General features: G+C 34.9%; 1 protein-coding gene across 2 annotated transcripts in view; it reads right to left on the reverse strand.

Moving 5' to 3' along the window:
* Positions 1–16,263, reverse strand: part of LOC150094785 (uncharacterized) — a 173,264-nt gene that overhangs the window by 113,473 nt on the left and 43,528 nt on the right. For both annotated transcript variants that reach the window (XM_090411525.1, XM_090411524.1), the window contains exons 3-4: positions 14,659–15,728; positions 5,374–5,461 (exon numbers count right to left, since the gene is read on the reverse strand). In XM_090411525.1, coding sequence (XP_090267651.1) covers positions 5,374–5,461; positions 14,659–15,728 — 1,158 coding nt within the window. The remainder of the gene's footprint in view (positions 1–5,373; positions 5,462–14,658; positions 15,729–16,263) is intronic.

A 16,263-nucleotide genomic window follows, 5' to 3' on the forward strand; every position in this document is an offset into this window, starting at 1 on the left:
CCTTTAAGCAGTTTTCCTTTTAAAAATCAATAGTGGCGACAATTTTGTCCCATCAGCACAGCAGGATAAAACAACCATGCAGTGAGTTTTTTCGTGCCCCAAAGTTTTAATAATAACACTTTTAGTGCCCTTGGAATCTACAGTTTTGTTTGAGGGCACATCAAAAGTCGGCGGAACCTCATCCATGTTTCCTATTTGCTCAAGTTCAAAATTTTCTCATTTCCTTGCATTAATGACAAATCGATGAAATTCCATCGTTTTTTTCTTCATATTCAGCTGGCATCTTTTGTGATATTTTTGTTTTAGTCCGCATACATAGCTGGTTTCTCTTCATGAATCTTGAACATAATGATGTTGATCCAGTAAAGTTGGTGATCCCTCTGTTAGTGGCTATCGCTTTTGCTTGATGAATAATCATTTTTGTAGACACTGAAAGTCCCGCTTTTCTGTGGTCTAAAATCCAAGTATTCAGTTCCGCCTCAAGTTCTGGCCATTTTGCAGTTCCACTTCGTAGGTTATGTTTACTGTGAGTTGCTTTTTTTAAATCCTCTTCCTGATTCCGCCAAGTTCTTATCATTTTCTCAGTTGGGGGTGGTCCGAAATGCCTCTCTACAGCCCTGTTTCCATGTTCTTTAGCATATGCAATATTGTAACAATGCAGACGTTTTTCAGCCATAATTTGCCAAGAAATTTATCACCGATCACAACTGCGACAACAACTGGAAAGTTTAAACGAACAGAACACAGCTGTGATCGTCGATAACAGCGTATGCGCATCCACTGAACTCTACTCCAACGTTTTTCAAAGTGTGGTATGCGTACCCCCGGGGATACGTGAAAGGTCTTCAGGGGGTCCATGGCAATTTTCGGCTATGCATCATTAACGCATAGAATAAAATTCAATATATCCGTGAAGTTCGAGATCTTAAAACATTCCTATTGTATCACTGAATAAGGTACAGAGACATCTGTAGGCTGTGCAATATGTTTCTCAACAAAGAGTGCAATTAGAGACAACTGGGATAAAAATGGCACTAACTAATGAATCGCATGTCCCCCTCCCACAGAAAATGCTGTATGACTCAAGCTAAATCATATGTTGCTGGTGCAACATATGGTTTTGTTTGAGTGAACACATTAAAAGAAGCAATATATAGTTAATGTGTTTCAGATATAAGGAATTAGGTTGAAGAGAATTAGCATTTCAACTCAACTGTCAGCTTGTCTTTGTCATTTAGTAGCACGATCTTTTGTTAATACCACACCAATCATATGAATGCAGATGTCTGAAGTTTGAGAAACACTGCTCTACATAACTGGAAAGCTCTCACACACACCGCAAGGAAGCAATAAAGAAATCGCATAACTCGGAACAGAGAAAATTTTCAGAAATGAAAATAATAAAAAACTGAGTATCGGTGTATAAGACGCACCCTGTTTTTCAGACCTATTTTCAAAGAAAAAAAAGTGCATCTTATGCGCCAGCAAATACGGTAACTTATTTTCTATAGTAAAGTGAAAGCAAAAATGGATAAAAGAAAAAATTGCTACATGATGATACTTTGGAATCTGCTATGCATTTTACAAAATACTTGGTGGAACTATTACATAAGCTAGACCGAATGGAGGATGTACGCAAAGGAGGTGACATGGATGAGACATTAGGTGATGAACCGACAAAGCACAGTATATACAGTAGTAGAATCCAAAGAAAGCAAGAGGCTAGCAGCAACATGCCACAGGACTTTGTACAGTAATGATTAAATGGAAAGTATCCAGATATTTACTCATGATTCAAAACTCAACAGGGCAATAATTAATAAAGGTGATGTATGTAAATATTTTGCAGATGACTTACTTGCATGTTAAAGAACATATTGATAAATAGAGTTAAGGGATTATCATTCCCCTTTGTAATGCTTTGAGACCCTTGGTGACCTGATTTTCTTGAGATTGAGGTCAGCAAGGACACAAGAACAGTTTTTGGTTTAGAAAGTGCTTTGTCTGTGAATGAGTTCAAGTAGTGTTGTAATTATATGCTTGTGGGTCTCTCCCAATGAGCCTTCAAACTTAAATTATGTTTAAGGCCTCTTTGCACCATTTAGTAATCCAAATGCTGTGAAACTTTCAGGAATACATTGTGTGTCATGCAAAAGCAATACCTGCAGGGGGGAAAAAAGTTCCAGAAGGAGAAAAAGTCATCAAAAGTCTGAAATGTGGAAAGGCAGCCAGAATAGATCAGTGCTTCCCAAACTGTGGGCCGTGGCCTCCTTGGGGGCTGTAGGTTTTGTTGAGGTGGGCTGTGAAATAATGAAAACAAATTTAAAATGTTTTAAGACTAAGTAGATTTTTTTTATTTTAAAAGAAACATAACTTTTATTATTTCTTTTTTGTTATTTTTTATATTTTAATGGAAAAATTCACATTAGTGTTGGTTCACAAACTTTGCTTCCTGCGTATTTCGGCACTTAATGAATATTAGTAAATATTGCTTATTCATATGTTTCATTTCAAAGAGTGGTTAATTGTATTTACTTCGAATGCTCTCCAGGGAAGCTCCAAATCTTCCTGTCCCTTTCATCATGCGTTCATAATCATGGACTGTTGATATTGACTTTATATACATATCAAAACTCGTTTTATATTATCACTGTCATCCGAGCTAGTTTTCTGTTACCAATAAAAGTTTCGCATATACTTCACACATGAAAAAAAAGCTTAAACAAATTCATGTGGGGAGATAGTAACTCGCTTGCAGTGGTAAACAACACACCCTTCCTAACAGCCACTATACTGCAGAGGCAATAAAAACAAGTACTTTTATTATGCCAGTGAATAAGGTATGAGGAGCCTGTGTAATATATTTCCCAACAAATAGTGCAATTAGAGACAACTGGGATAAAAACACACAATTTAATGAATCACATGTCTCCTCATACAGAAACTATGCTGTATAGACTGAAACAAAACCATATGTTGCATGAGCAAACACAGTATCTAACTAAAAACTATTGCTATTAATTAGATGTGTGTGAGTTCGATTTCCCAAGGCAGCAATAAAATTCAACCGAACGTGTTAAAATTCGTAAAAGTGTTAAACTAAGTAATATATATATATATAATGTTATGGCAGTTTCACATATGGAATTCGGTTGAAGAGAGTTAGCATTTCAACTCAATTGTCAGCTATGCTTTTATCTTTCGGTTGCGCGATCTTTTGTTAATACCGCACCAATCATATGCAAGTTTTAATAAACTGCCTTTGCTGTCTGTTTCGCGTTAGGCTTAATTACCTTAAAGGGAGAAAAGAGAAAAATGTTCCTGGTATGGGATTCCCTTATTCCGGTAATATTCACTCATTTCATATTATCAGTCTGTGGTGTGTCAGTATTGGTAAGTGGTGATATTATTTGATTACGTTAAAAAATTTAACCCTGAGAAGGATAAGTGGCTGATAAAAAATAAATAAAAATTCCCACGAACAATCAGAAGAAGCAGAAACAGACTCAAAAAAAGGACAGTATTTCATATTTTACCAGAACCAAACAGTAAGAGGCAAAAAATGTAATAAATGCATTTGATTTTTGCAATATTCGCTGTGTATGTTTTGTATTGAATATAAATACAATAAATGTTATAATTATATATATCTCTCTATTACGATTTTTTTTTGAGGGGGGCCGTGAAATATTTTAATTTTTCCAAAGGGGGCCCTGACATACATCCAGAAGTGCTCAAGTATGGAGATATAAACGTTTTACAGTGACTACACTGCATAGTTCAGAGGGCCTTGACAGAAGGACGAATTACAGATGATTGGAGTAGAGTAGAGGTATTTCTATACTGAGTGTTCCTGGTAAGATTTATGCCAGTATACTTGAGAAACGATTGAGAAGGATTGTGGAAGAGAAACTTGGTGAGGAACAAGCTGGATTCAGGCCAAATAGAGACTGTCAGGATTAGATATTCACTTTACGACAAATAATTGAAAACTCATGGGAATATTACAAAGATTTGTATTTAAGTTTTGTAGATCTAGAAAAAGCATATCTTTGTTATATGTCAAGAGAGAATCTATTCAAAACACTACAGTTATATGATGTCAATGGGGCATTATATCAAGCAATACTTAATCTTTATTTGAGTTGTAAGTCAGCAGTTAGAATTGAAGGAAGTACAGGGAGATGGTTTAATGTTAAATCTGGTGTGAGACAAGGATGTACATTATCACCTCTGTTATTCATTATCTATATGGATTACATTATGAAGGAAAGTTGTATTAAACCTGATATCAAAATTGGAGATGTTGATGTCAGCTCCTTGCTTTATGAGGATGATATAATACTTCTAAATAAATCTGCTACAAGTCTATAAGATTCCCTGACTAAACCGAATAACTGTTATGATAGATATGGTATGAAGGTCAGCAATAACAAAACAATGATAATGAAAATAGGCAGAAGCATTGAAAATATCAGCTGCAGAACCTATAGAACAAGTAAAACATTTCAGCTACTTAGGCACGATTTTTAGTGAAGATGGTAAATTAATTATGGAAATGACAATGGAATCAACAAAGCTGGTATGGTAGGAAGTCAACTGAATAAATTTATATGGAATAAGAGAGAAATTAGTCAAAACACTAAATTAGCTGTATACAAGACAGTGTTCAAACCAATTTTAACTTATGAATCTGAGCGCTGATTTAGAAGTAAAACACTTGACCAAAGACTAGAGACCGCAGATACGAGTCCTGAGAAAGATGGCATCAATGGCAATATCATATTAAAAAGAAGGATATTAGGAAAGAACTTGACATTGTCAGCATCCAGGAATGAGTTAACAGAGCTAATCTCAGGTGGTATGATCACTTAAACAGAATGGGCGAGGAAAGATTAGCCAAACAAGTGTTGGGAAAAAGACCGAGAGGAAGACCAAGATATAGGTGGATTGATACGGTAAAAAGTGCCTTAGAAGATAGATATATAAATATAAGATCTGACAGAAAATTGTAGGTAATAAGTTAGTAATGATGTAAATTTTTCATGTAGTACTATCATATCCTGTACACCTCTTAAGGGTAAATGTCAGGAATTTGATGATGGTTAGTTGAATTTGCTGTTTATAAAAACAGAACTCTTTGTACATAAAATAGTATGATGATAGGTCACTCTCATGTACCTACTGGTCATAAGCATGACACCTCAAACTATAATGCAGATAATTCCACCTAAATCTTACTAAAAGATATTTCATAAGACAATGAGAAAATATTTGTGAATTTTTTTTTTTAACTATTGTTAAAAAAAATGTCTAAGGAATTAAGATATCTTATGAAAAACAATATTTTGGAAGCAGTACAAATGAACATACCTGAATACACTACTATCAGATGTATTTTGAAATGACTGTTCATTGGAAGATCGTCCTTGAAGTCCTGGACCAATATCCCACACAGGTCCTAAATCAAAATATAAAATGTTTTAAACGTGGATTAATATTATTACAGAGACAAACTACATTTCCTAATTTTTTTCCCCTACATAATTTAGAAGCAAAGAGAGAAAAAGGAAGATGTATCTTCATGAATTATAAAAATATCTATATATATTATAAAGTTGTAATCTATAGTATAGTGGTACTCTGGGTGGGCTAAGGAACCCCCAGGGTCTAAAAAATTTTTCTTAAATAGGTGGTCTCACATTAGATGATGAAATTCATTTCCAAAGGACAATTAAACCACATACAGATCAATAGGGTTTCTGCATCCCACCACCCAAAACCAATAGTCTATTACTGATTGTCACAAAATGGATAGATGATTCAGGAAAACACAACATGCTATTCCTATATACCTACTTATCCTTTCATGACTTGTCGCACATAAGGCCACGATTCATCTTCTCCAGTTAACTATTGTTTGCAACTAATTTTTCTTCTCTTCAGTTTTCACACAACCCGTCTCTCTATCTTTCCATGCCATTCTTTGCCAAAAGCTGTCCCTTTTACTTTCTGGGATACATGTCAATGCTATTCTTGAAATTCCTCCACTCTCTCTCTCCCCATTCTCAGTATACAGCCAATCAATTTCTATCTGCATCTTTTATTAACTAGCAATATATATATATATATATATTTTTTGCTTTGCCTGCTTATATAACTCATATGTTATATGTTCTGGTCAAAGTATTTTTTATATTTTAAGTAAACACTGCTTGTAAACTATTTAATTTGGCTATATGTTTTTAATTTCCATGTCCTGGATCCATATAATAACAAGCCTTCACATTGCTACCAAAGATTTTATTTTGGTTTTATAACATTAGGATGATTTTCACATTATTCATTCTTCTGAGAACAGTATTATCTGCTTTTAATCTTCATGTTATTGTCACTTGTCACTTCTGCTTTATGTTGGTCAATTTTGATTTCTTTATTGTCATTTGTTGCCTACAAACAGTGTTAAAAATTTTAGCTAATTTTCATTTAAAGTTTAACTGAAACGTTTTTTTTTGCGAGTATAAATAACAATATAAATATGCAGTTAGAGAAAAAGAGCTAGTGAGAAATAGTGATATCAGAGAATGTGTACATGATTCTAAAACTACAGGGTGACCATAATTAAACCTCCCCAATTCATAGTCTTATATAGCTCGATCTAACAACTGGAATGTCACCAAATTTGGTAGGGAGATATGGGAGGATTCTGGTAAAAAAATGGTTAGTTCAAAAAGTTGTCAATAGGGGAATATGTGGCACTGTTGTAACCCAGGAAGCTGAAAATTTGAATAAAACGATGTAGAACACCTGTTTTGCTAGCATCATAAGAGCTATAAAGTGAAGGGGAAAACTTCATTCCTATTGATAGTTGTGTTGAACATGTGCCTTATTTTACCTTATTGCACATTACTTGTAAAGTTATTTACAAGTAATGTGCAATCTTCATGTTTGACCTTAACGAGTACAATGCATCAAGGTTTAATAAATCATCAATCTAACTGTATCATGATCTAATGTAGCTATATCGATGATTCAGAAGTTTGACCTGGCAGAGGATGGAAACCAGTGCCACCGCAGATAATTGAAGAGGTTGCCAGCGAGACTGTCGGCAGATCACATGAAAATGTTGTTGGGAGTAGCAGCACCTAAAGAGTAGTATGACAACTGGAATATGTCTAATTCGACAGTATGAAAAATCTTGTGCAAAATTATTACATTTTACCCATGCAAGATCAGCCACTACTGATGTTGCCTGGTGCATGAAGATTATGATAAGAACAACTAGCATTTACTCTGACATTTCTGGTCAGGTTTGAAGTCGACGATGCTTGGCCTTTTCCAGGGCCAAGCTTCGTCGATTGCTTTCATACATTATTAATTCTGTGGGGAGATGGGCATGTTTTTATCTGAACAGGACTGTAAACACCCAAAATTATTGAATTTGGGATTCCAAATCACCCCAAGCACTCCAGGAACTTCCATTACATTTGCCAAAAATTACTGTTTGATGCAGCTTAATTGAAGAGTTTATAATAGGGCCATTCTTTTTTGAGGACACCACTCCGACAGCACCAATAAGTTGCTCCATTATCACAGGAAAATATCATGACATGCTGAACAGTCTGTCATTCGGTAACAACGATGTCTGGACAAGATCATTTTTATGCAAGATAGAGCACCTCCCCCACATTGCATGCATGACCAGTACAGCAGTTTCTGTGGCATCACTTCACAGAAGAAAGAGTGATTAGTCACTTCTTTCCAGTTGCACGACCACCTTGCTCTTCTGATATTACCCTGTGATTTCTGGTTGGGGGGAGGTTAACCTGAAGACCATCTATCGCAGCAGTGTCTTGAACTTGAACGCCACAGACTGCGACGAACATTCCTTCACATGTTCTGCTGTTAAGAATGCTGGGTATAAGATGCAATTTCTGGTGGCCACATTGAGCTAGGTGGCATAGGTGAACTCAATGTGCTTGAGTTGTGAACAGGTTTGTGACAAAACTTATGCTCCAGCAAATGTATACCATAATTACTGTGCTAAATTAAATTGATATTAAATGTCTTACTGCTGTGTTATCATGAGTGCAACATAAAGGTAATCTTTCATTTCACTTTCATTTCATTTCATTTAGTCTTTGTTATTCATTTGTCTGTCCATTTAAACATTTTATTTTTTACATTGTACAGTACCACATTCCCATCGGCAACATTTTATAAATTTTTTTTCGTGGAATGCTTCTCCCCATGTCTTGGTTAGTCTCCCTACCAAATTTGGTGACATTCTAGTTGTTAGATCAAGCTACCTAAGGCTGTGAATAGGGAAAGTTTAATTATGGCCACTCCATACATCAATGCTAATAGATCCAGACATTATTAAGTGTTTAGCAACCAAAACACAACTCCAAAAATTGAAGCAACCTAAAGATAATTGTGACCTAGACATTGCTGTGGAGGTTTTTTTTCATATTTCTGTAGCAAACAGTATTCAAACCTGTATTTTTAGGGGAAAAAAAAGAAAAAAAGAGATAATAGGACAAATAAAATTCAGTTAAAGTGAGGCAGCTGAATTTGTTCAACTTTGGTAAATGTTGTAATACTGTGGCAGATCCTAAAAATAATCTCTCCTCCTGTATAAAAAGTTTTTTTCGTTCACAGATTCATATCCAGTTGTTTCTGTCCAATATGTCTGCGGTTCTACGTCTTTTGCTTGTGTTGGGTGGGAAGTCAATGTTTTATTAGCATTTTTAAATCCTGTCCATAATAGTACATTTTATTCCTTCTTTTTATGACATACCCTGTAATAACAAATTTTTTAGGCTACCTAACACAATGATGTAAACATTTCATGCACTTTATAAACCAATACCTTAAAACACAAGCTCTTTTACATATTCCTGTGAGCAAAAATAATCATGAACTTCAATGTTAACAAAACACTGTCATATTTCATATAATAAAGATAACATTTAACCTCCTGCTTTACATGTCATACACACATTTTCTGATAAGAGTACACTCCATTCAACTCTTTCAACAATGCATACGTTCAGACATATGGATTGTTGAATAAAGATAGCGTAAAACATAGTCATGTTCGTATATATATATATATATATATATATATATATATGAATAAGCTTTAATGACTGATACTGAGAGATAAAAAGATAATATGATATATTTGAAAAGATACTACTAGTTTCGTTGAATTGGTCAACATCTTCAGGTATCACAATCAAAGAAGTATATAAAGAATTACTAAGACTTAATAACAGAACAAGTATAAAAAGACAGTAGCCTGTTTGAAAACAAAATGCGAGCTTGAGTTCCAAACAAACATATACTACGCGCTGTCGCGAGTGCGCCGGAGAGATTAAAACTCAGGCTGTTGTTGATATAAGAGGAATCTAGAGAAATTTCCCTAGATTCGGCACTGTCTGTCGAGTTCATCATAGCACACATGGATGTTAGAAGTTTGAGTCCAGTTCACAATGTGTTGGCGGCCTTCGTCTGAGTTAGCTGAAAAGAGAACGTGGCTAGAGAGAGCGCTAGCTCTAGTCCTGTTATATGTGATGTCTCGACGATGTTCTTCCAAACGTAGAAGGGTGGATTTAACAGTCTGGCCATGGTATGGCTTTCCACAATCACATAAAATCTTGTACACTCCTGGAAACTGAGTTGGAAGATTTTTCTCTTTAGGTTTTCTAAGTATTGAACGAAGTTTTGGAAGCGTAGTGAAGCAAGTTTTGAAGTTAAACTTCTTGAGAATCTTTGACAGTTTTGGTGAAATAGAGCTGATGTAAAGCAAAGAGATGAAGGCTCTTGGGGAAGAGGGATCTTCAGAAGTAGTGGAGTGACTGCGGGAAAGAAATTCGTCAATTTTCTTAGGAGAGAAACCATTATTAACAAAAGTTTTTTTTTAAGAAAAAGGAGTTCATTTTCAATTTCTGTTTCTTCTGTAATGATTTGGCTCAGTGAGCTAAGGTGGAAATAATACCAAATTTTTGTGGGGGATAGTGATGGGAGGAAGCATGAAGGTATCTATCAGTGTGAGTAGGCTTTCTAAAAATTGAGATTTTAATACTCTCAGCACATCTGGTAAGTTTCAGGTCTAAAAAGGGGAGACAGTCATCTGATTCCAGTTCAAAGGTAAAAGAGATTTTTTCATGGCATTTCTTTCCCCCAGTTTTAATCTCTCTGACACACATGTTGCCTTTGTTCAGTACTGATGCACTTGCGACAGCGCGTAGTATATGTTAGTTTGGAACTCAAGCTCGCATTTTGTTTTCAAACACGCTACTGTCTTTTTATACTTGTTCTGTTATTATAATTTTAAGTGTCTGTAATTCTTTATATACTTCTTTGATTGTGATACCTGAAGATGTTGATCAATTCAATAAAACTAGTAAACCAGTAGTATCTTTTCAAATATATCATGTCATCTTTTTCTCTCGGTATCAGTCATTAAAGCTTATTCATAATATTCCAACCGAGTAAAAATGAATTCTGGAAAAAAAAAAAAAAAAAAAAAAAAAAAAAAAAAAAAAAAAAAACACACAGTCATACCCTGATTTACGTGAATCTGGAGTTACGCGGTTTCATATATGTATATATTCTCATCCCACTTCACGCCTATTGATAAAAAAAATATTGATAAAAATATATCAATATTTTTAAAACTAAGTTTACCGAAGATCTTCTTAAAGACATTAATAGTGCAATGCTTTACAGATTAAAACAAAAGGAGTGAATATTTATTCACTTCTTTTCTTGAGTTTAACATGCAAAATATATGAAAACTTATGGCACAAGTATCTCTCAAACAATTAGTAGTGCAAATTTAATAAAATACCTCAAAATTCTACGATGTGAATACACTAAAGCCAATTAAACTAAAAGTACTTTGAAGACAAGATGCAACTCTTTATTCAACAGAGTTTGGCAGTTAACTTCATGTTAAAGTGTGACAGAAATTCAAGGTGACTTAGGCTGAGAATTGTTAATTAAAATAGAAACTTACATAAGACTCCAGAAATATCACATTAAAAGATCTTTTAGAAGGTCTTACAAATGCTGTACCAACAAATCTTAGATTGTGCAACAGAAACAAAGAAGGTGAAAGTATTGACTCTCAGTGATATTTTAATTAGAAAAATTCTAATGAAAATGTTGTCGAGAGAAGGTAATGAAGAAAGAAATGCCAATGAAAGTGAAACAAATCTTAAAAGGTGAAAAATTATAGTGTTACCACTCTCAGAGACAGATAATTTTCTAAGTTGAAACATGAATTTGTCTTATTCACACAAAGAAAAGAGAAAACTCTGAACAATTATGCCAAGCACTGTGAACTGTTCAGCAAACATCGACATATTTTTTCACAAAAAAGTTTGTTTGAATTGTCGCTCATCTTTGAATGCATTGGTTTCTCAACAATCTTGCTATAATGCTATACTCTTAAAGCTTTCTAAGACTTCTTTTTGTTCATATTCTAGTCATAACCCTCTCATGCATAAGGGCATCATATGAGGACACATATATTTTCCCTCATAATAATTATTCATTCATAATTTAGTGCTACTGTATGCATGTAGTCCTCATCTAGGGAGACCAAAGTTGTTAGAAACCACACCAGATGGCAGGAGTTTCAACAGAGTTACAGGAATACCAATCTCTCTGCGGTGCATGGTGGTATCAAGGAGGAAGTGAAAAGTTGCTGTTTTGCTGATTTGAATTTGGTGATTTTATGAGTCTTCTGGAAAGGTTAGTATGGTTTTATATATTGTTATACCTTGCAGATGAAGTGTGAATAATTTGTTCATATTTATTACCATATTCATAAAACGAACTTGAAAACAACCTGTCCTCACATAAAGACAATATGTTTGTAAGGCAATCTATGCAGCAAATACTTTGAGGTTGGAAAGTTCTTGTACAATATTTTTATAATTTCGTTTATTTTATTTTTGCAAACATAAATGAATAGTAAGTGTGTTAATTGGCATTATCTCTTTTACAGATGGATAACCAAAAGCCAGGTCCATCAGGCATAAAAAAAGCCTATTACCACAAGAGACTTACTGAAGAGGAGATTGAAAAACTGTTGGAGGAATCTGAAGATGGTTTGGAGATGAGTGATTCTGATGATGATCCTATATACTAGCAGCTACAAAATGATCCTACAGAAAGTGATGTTCAGCATCCTTCCACTGTTGGTCAGACTCACAATATTCAAAGTCCAGCTAGTGTGCAAAATACAGCTGTTGCTGGTCATATGCCATTGCAGAGCCAACCAGTGTGGTTTTGTGAGAAAGATAATCCCTTTGCTGATACCAAACCACAGTTTAGAGGAAAACACCAAGTAAATATTCACTGAGAGAGCCCTGTAGATTATTTTTCACAGTTGTTTCCAGATGAACCGATGGATGAAATTGTGAAACAAACTAATCTGTATGCATGCCATAAAGGCAAAGATAATTTAGCACTTACTGTGACTGAACTCAAAATTTACCTTGGAACCGTACTTGTCATGACATACATAAAATACCCATGTGTAAGGCAGTATTGGTCTTCTGAACATGGATTGTGCATGGATGTAATAGCTTATGCTATGTCAGTGAACAGATGGGAGGACATAAGGTGATATTTGCATTTTGTTGATTCAAACACAATACCTATCAAAAATAAAGACAAAGCAATACACATAAGACCGGTGCCGCAAGTTTCATGAAACATTCCATGCTGCTGTCAGCCCAGAAGAATTTCAGAGTGTAGATGAGATGATGATTCCATTCAAGGGATGTTCACAACTCAAACAATACTTACCCAAGAAACCAAAAAAATGGTGTTTCAAAATCTGGGTGAGGGCAGGCATTTCAGGCTATGTTTTAATCTTTATGTAGGTGCAGATCCTGGAAGACAAAATTCAGACTCATTCAGTACAAGTGAAAACGTAGTACTTAGGCTTTGTCATGATCTTGCTGGTAAGAACTTCAAGGTATATGCAGACAACTTCATGAGCATCCCTATAATTAAGAAACTAAAGGAAAATGATATTTATTACATGGTACATGCAGAAGAAATCGACTTCAAGGTGCTGACAAGAAACTGAAAAATGAAAAGGATTTGCAGAAGATAAGACGAGGAAATATGTCAGTTACCACATCCTCTGATGGCATTACTGTCATTAGATGGGTTGATAACTCAATAGTACATGTGGTATCTAGCTACGTAAGAAAGGAGCCCATCAGTGTATGTCAGAGGTTCAGCCAGAAAGGAAAAAAAGTATGTTGAAATTCCACTACCTCGCAGCACAGCTGTTTATAACAAACATATGGGTGGAGTGGACTTTATGGACTCTCTTGTGGCTTTGTATCGAAATGATACCAGGAACAAACGATGGTATATGAGAATTTTTTACCATATGTTGAACGTACTTGTTTGTAATGCATGGATCATTTGGAAATGGGAAGAAAAAGAAAAATCGGATTTGTTGGAATTCAAATCAAGAGTGGCAACTGCTTTGATATATCAAGGTTTAGCTCAGCTAGGTACAAAGAAACAAGGATGCCCTTCAAAGTCAGACACCAGCACTAAAGAAATGCTAAACTCACTCTGTGCCACAAGAGAAACATTTTGATGGTGGTGGACACTTCCCAAAGAAGATAATAGGTGCTAATGCCAATCGTTGCAGAGATGTACACTGCAAGAGTAAAACAAGATACATCTGTGGTAAATCTGTCCGGAATGTTTTCAGTCTTTCCATACAAAATGAGGCAAAGAGAATAAGATTGTTCTTGATTTACACAGCTCTACTGCAAATTCTAATTGTTCTACTTTTTTGTATGCACTAAGTAATCCAAATTTTGATCATTCGTGCAGTGTTTCAGCGAAATATAAATTGCTTATAATCTGTTTTGTCATACTTGTAATGTCTTTCAATGAAAATAAATTCCTTAGTCTAAGTCATTTCCACAGAAATATGTCTGTGGTCTGTTGGCATTAGTGTATGATGTCCTCAGATGAGGACATCATTCATAATGAGCATGCATTTTCTTGATCACAGAACTAATGTAAAACTATTTGGGAACATTGATCAAGTGTAAACAGATAAGTATTTTAATACCGACTAGTTTCACCAAACTTAAGCTGTTGGCATTGTCAGGGTACAAGCACTGAGGTTAAAACATATCACAAAATAGATCTTAACTGTAAATTCTAAAAATTATAGTTAAAAACTAAAATAGCATTGAACGTGAATAATACACATATCGCGTGTACATGATTTACTAGTTGTTGCTAAGAAACGTTCTATAGTTAGCATTAAAGTTCATTTCTTGTGTGTTCAGAGATCTAATTAGGGTTTTCCATATCTCTGGAAGTATCAAAACCTTGGTTCCTGTTAAGGTTATCTGTAGTGCGTGCGACTGTAGCTGCTTCTTTAAACATTCGAGAGTGGTAGTCTTCTTTTGAGGATATCATTTTTTACATATACAGAACACAAATTTAGCAAAATTAATGAATTCATGGTAATATTGTAAGATTAAATGGTACTGTATCATGCCATTATAATTTTTTTATAAATGAATATAAAAATTCATGCACGAGAGGGTTAAAGTGATTTTTAACAGATATTAAAAAGGCAAAGTTACATACCTAATGGCTTTTCTTCCATTTTATTACTCAACATCTGTGGAGAATTTCTAGTAAACATTCCAGATGGATCGGAACTTCTATCAGATGTTCTCACTGGGCCTCTTTCATATTCTTCCTGCATTAAGGAACGTCTCTTCTCATAGAATGATGAATCAGGGCTTTGCTTATGAAGTGAAAAATCTCTTCTTTCCACTAATCCACTAGAAAGGATGCTCTTTTCAAATTTCTCTTCTAACATTTCATCTGGTCTTCCATATGATTTAATTTGTTCAAAATTCATTCTGTTAAATTGATCCATATTTTGAGGACTTCTTCTGTCATATAATTCTGATGTAGATGACTCCCTTCGGTTAAACATCTCCCCTGAAAATCCCCTATTGTTCTGGTTCATCCAACTAGGCGTCTGGCCTTCAGATCTATCCATAGGAGCAGGACTTCTTCTAAAGCCACCCTCAAAAGGAAAAGACTTCCTATTGTCACTGGAAAATAATGCAGATTTTTCTCTGATACTCATTTCTGATGAATTCCACTTATTGATTATTTCTTGAGAAGGTATATTCATCTGCTCACGTCTTTCAAAAAGCATATTTCTTTCGTCATTTGGAAAAGGTGGATCTCTGCTGTGCATTCCATATGAAGAGTTATCTCTTCTACTGTAGGCTTCATTTGATTCAAAGGGAAACCTATCTGGATTTCTCATATTCTGGGATTCAATAGCAGATTCATTTCTAATATTTATACGCAATGGAGCAAAATTTTTGTTATAGCTGGCAGCAGCAGAATGCATATTGTTTTCATAGTCTCCAGAAGCTGGTCTATTTTGCATCTGAGATAAAAAAATATTGGCCATATCAGACATATTTGAAGAGGATGGATTTCTTTCACTGAAGGAATACCTTTCTTCTGGCATTCTTGACTGAATTTCACCTCTAGACATACCTCTCTCAAACATCTGAGGAGAAACCTCAAACATTCTTTGTGGGGATCTGCTTCTGAAGCCGCTTACAGGCATAGAACTTTTGAGATGTTCTCTTTGCATAAAGGAATCATCAGCAAAGTCTGAAAGGTTCCTAAAATAAAATAAATAAAAATAATAAAAGCATATGAAATTTGAGCAAAGCTAATAAAATAAGCTACATGCAAATATAATTTTATCCTATTCTTTTATATGCCACTGATAAATTACACGATTCACTTAAAGCTACATAACTAAAAGGGATGTAAAAGGATATTATGCAATGACGGATATGTACTATTAAAACTCACGCAACACCACTTATATTCATACTAAGTCCAATGCAATGTTTTCATAGCTAGGTCATTTAGAGAGAGAGAGAGAAAGCAAGTTCTTGATGGTTTCATATTGAAACCAGTGAACCGGGGGGGGGGGGGGCAACGTTGCAATGACAAAAAACATCAATCCTCTAGAATTTCTGTGCAGAAATTACAGAATCACTGAAACACAGGACTGACTACCTTACCCAGAAAAAAGGATGGGGGGGGGGGGGGGAATCACAGAGAATAGGCTTCATTGTAAACCAGAGGATTACACATTTCATCATGGACTTAAAAGCAATATCACCTAGAATGTGTAGATTAAATCAG

This window comes from Typopeltis vanoorti, chromosome 21 (assembly GCF_054136105.1).
Source record: "Typopeltis vanoorti isolate ZY-2024b chromosome 21, IOZ_Tvanoo_1.0, whole genome shotgun sequence".
Lineage (NCBI taxonomy): Eukaryota > Metazoa > Arthropoda > Arachnida > Uropygi > Thelyphonidae > Typopeltis > Typopeltis vanoorti.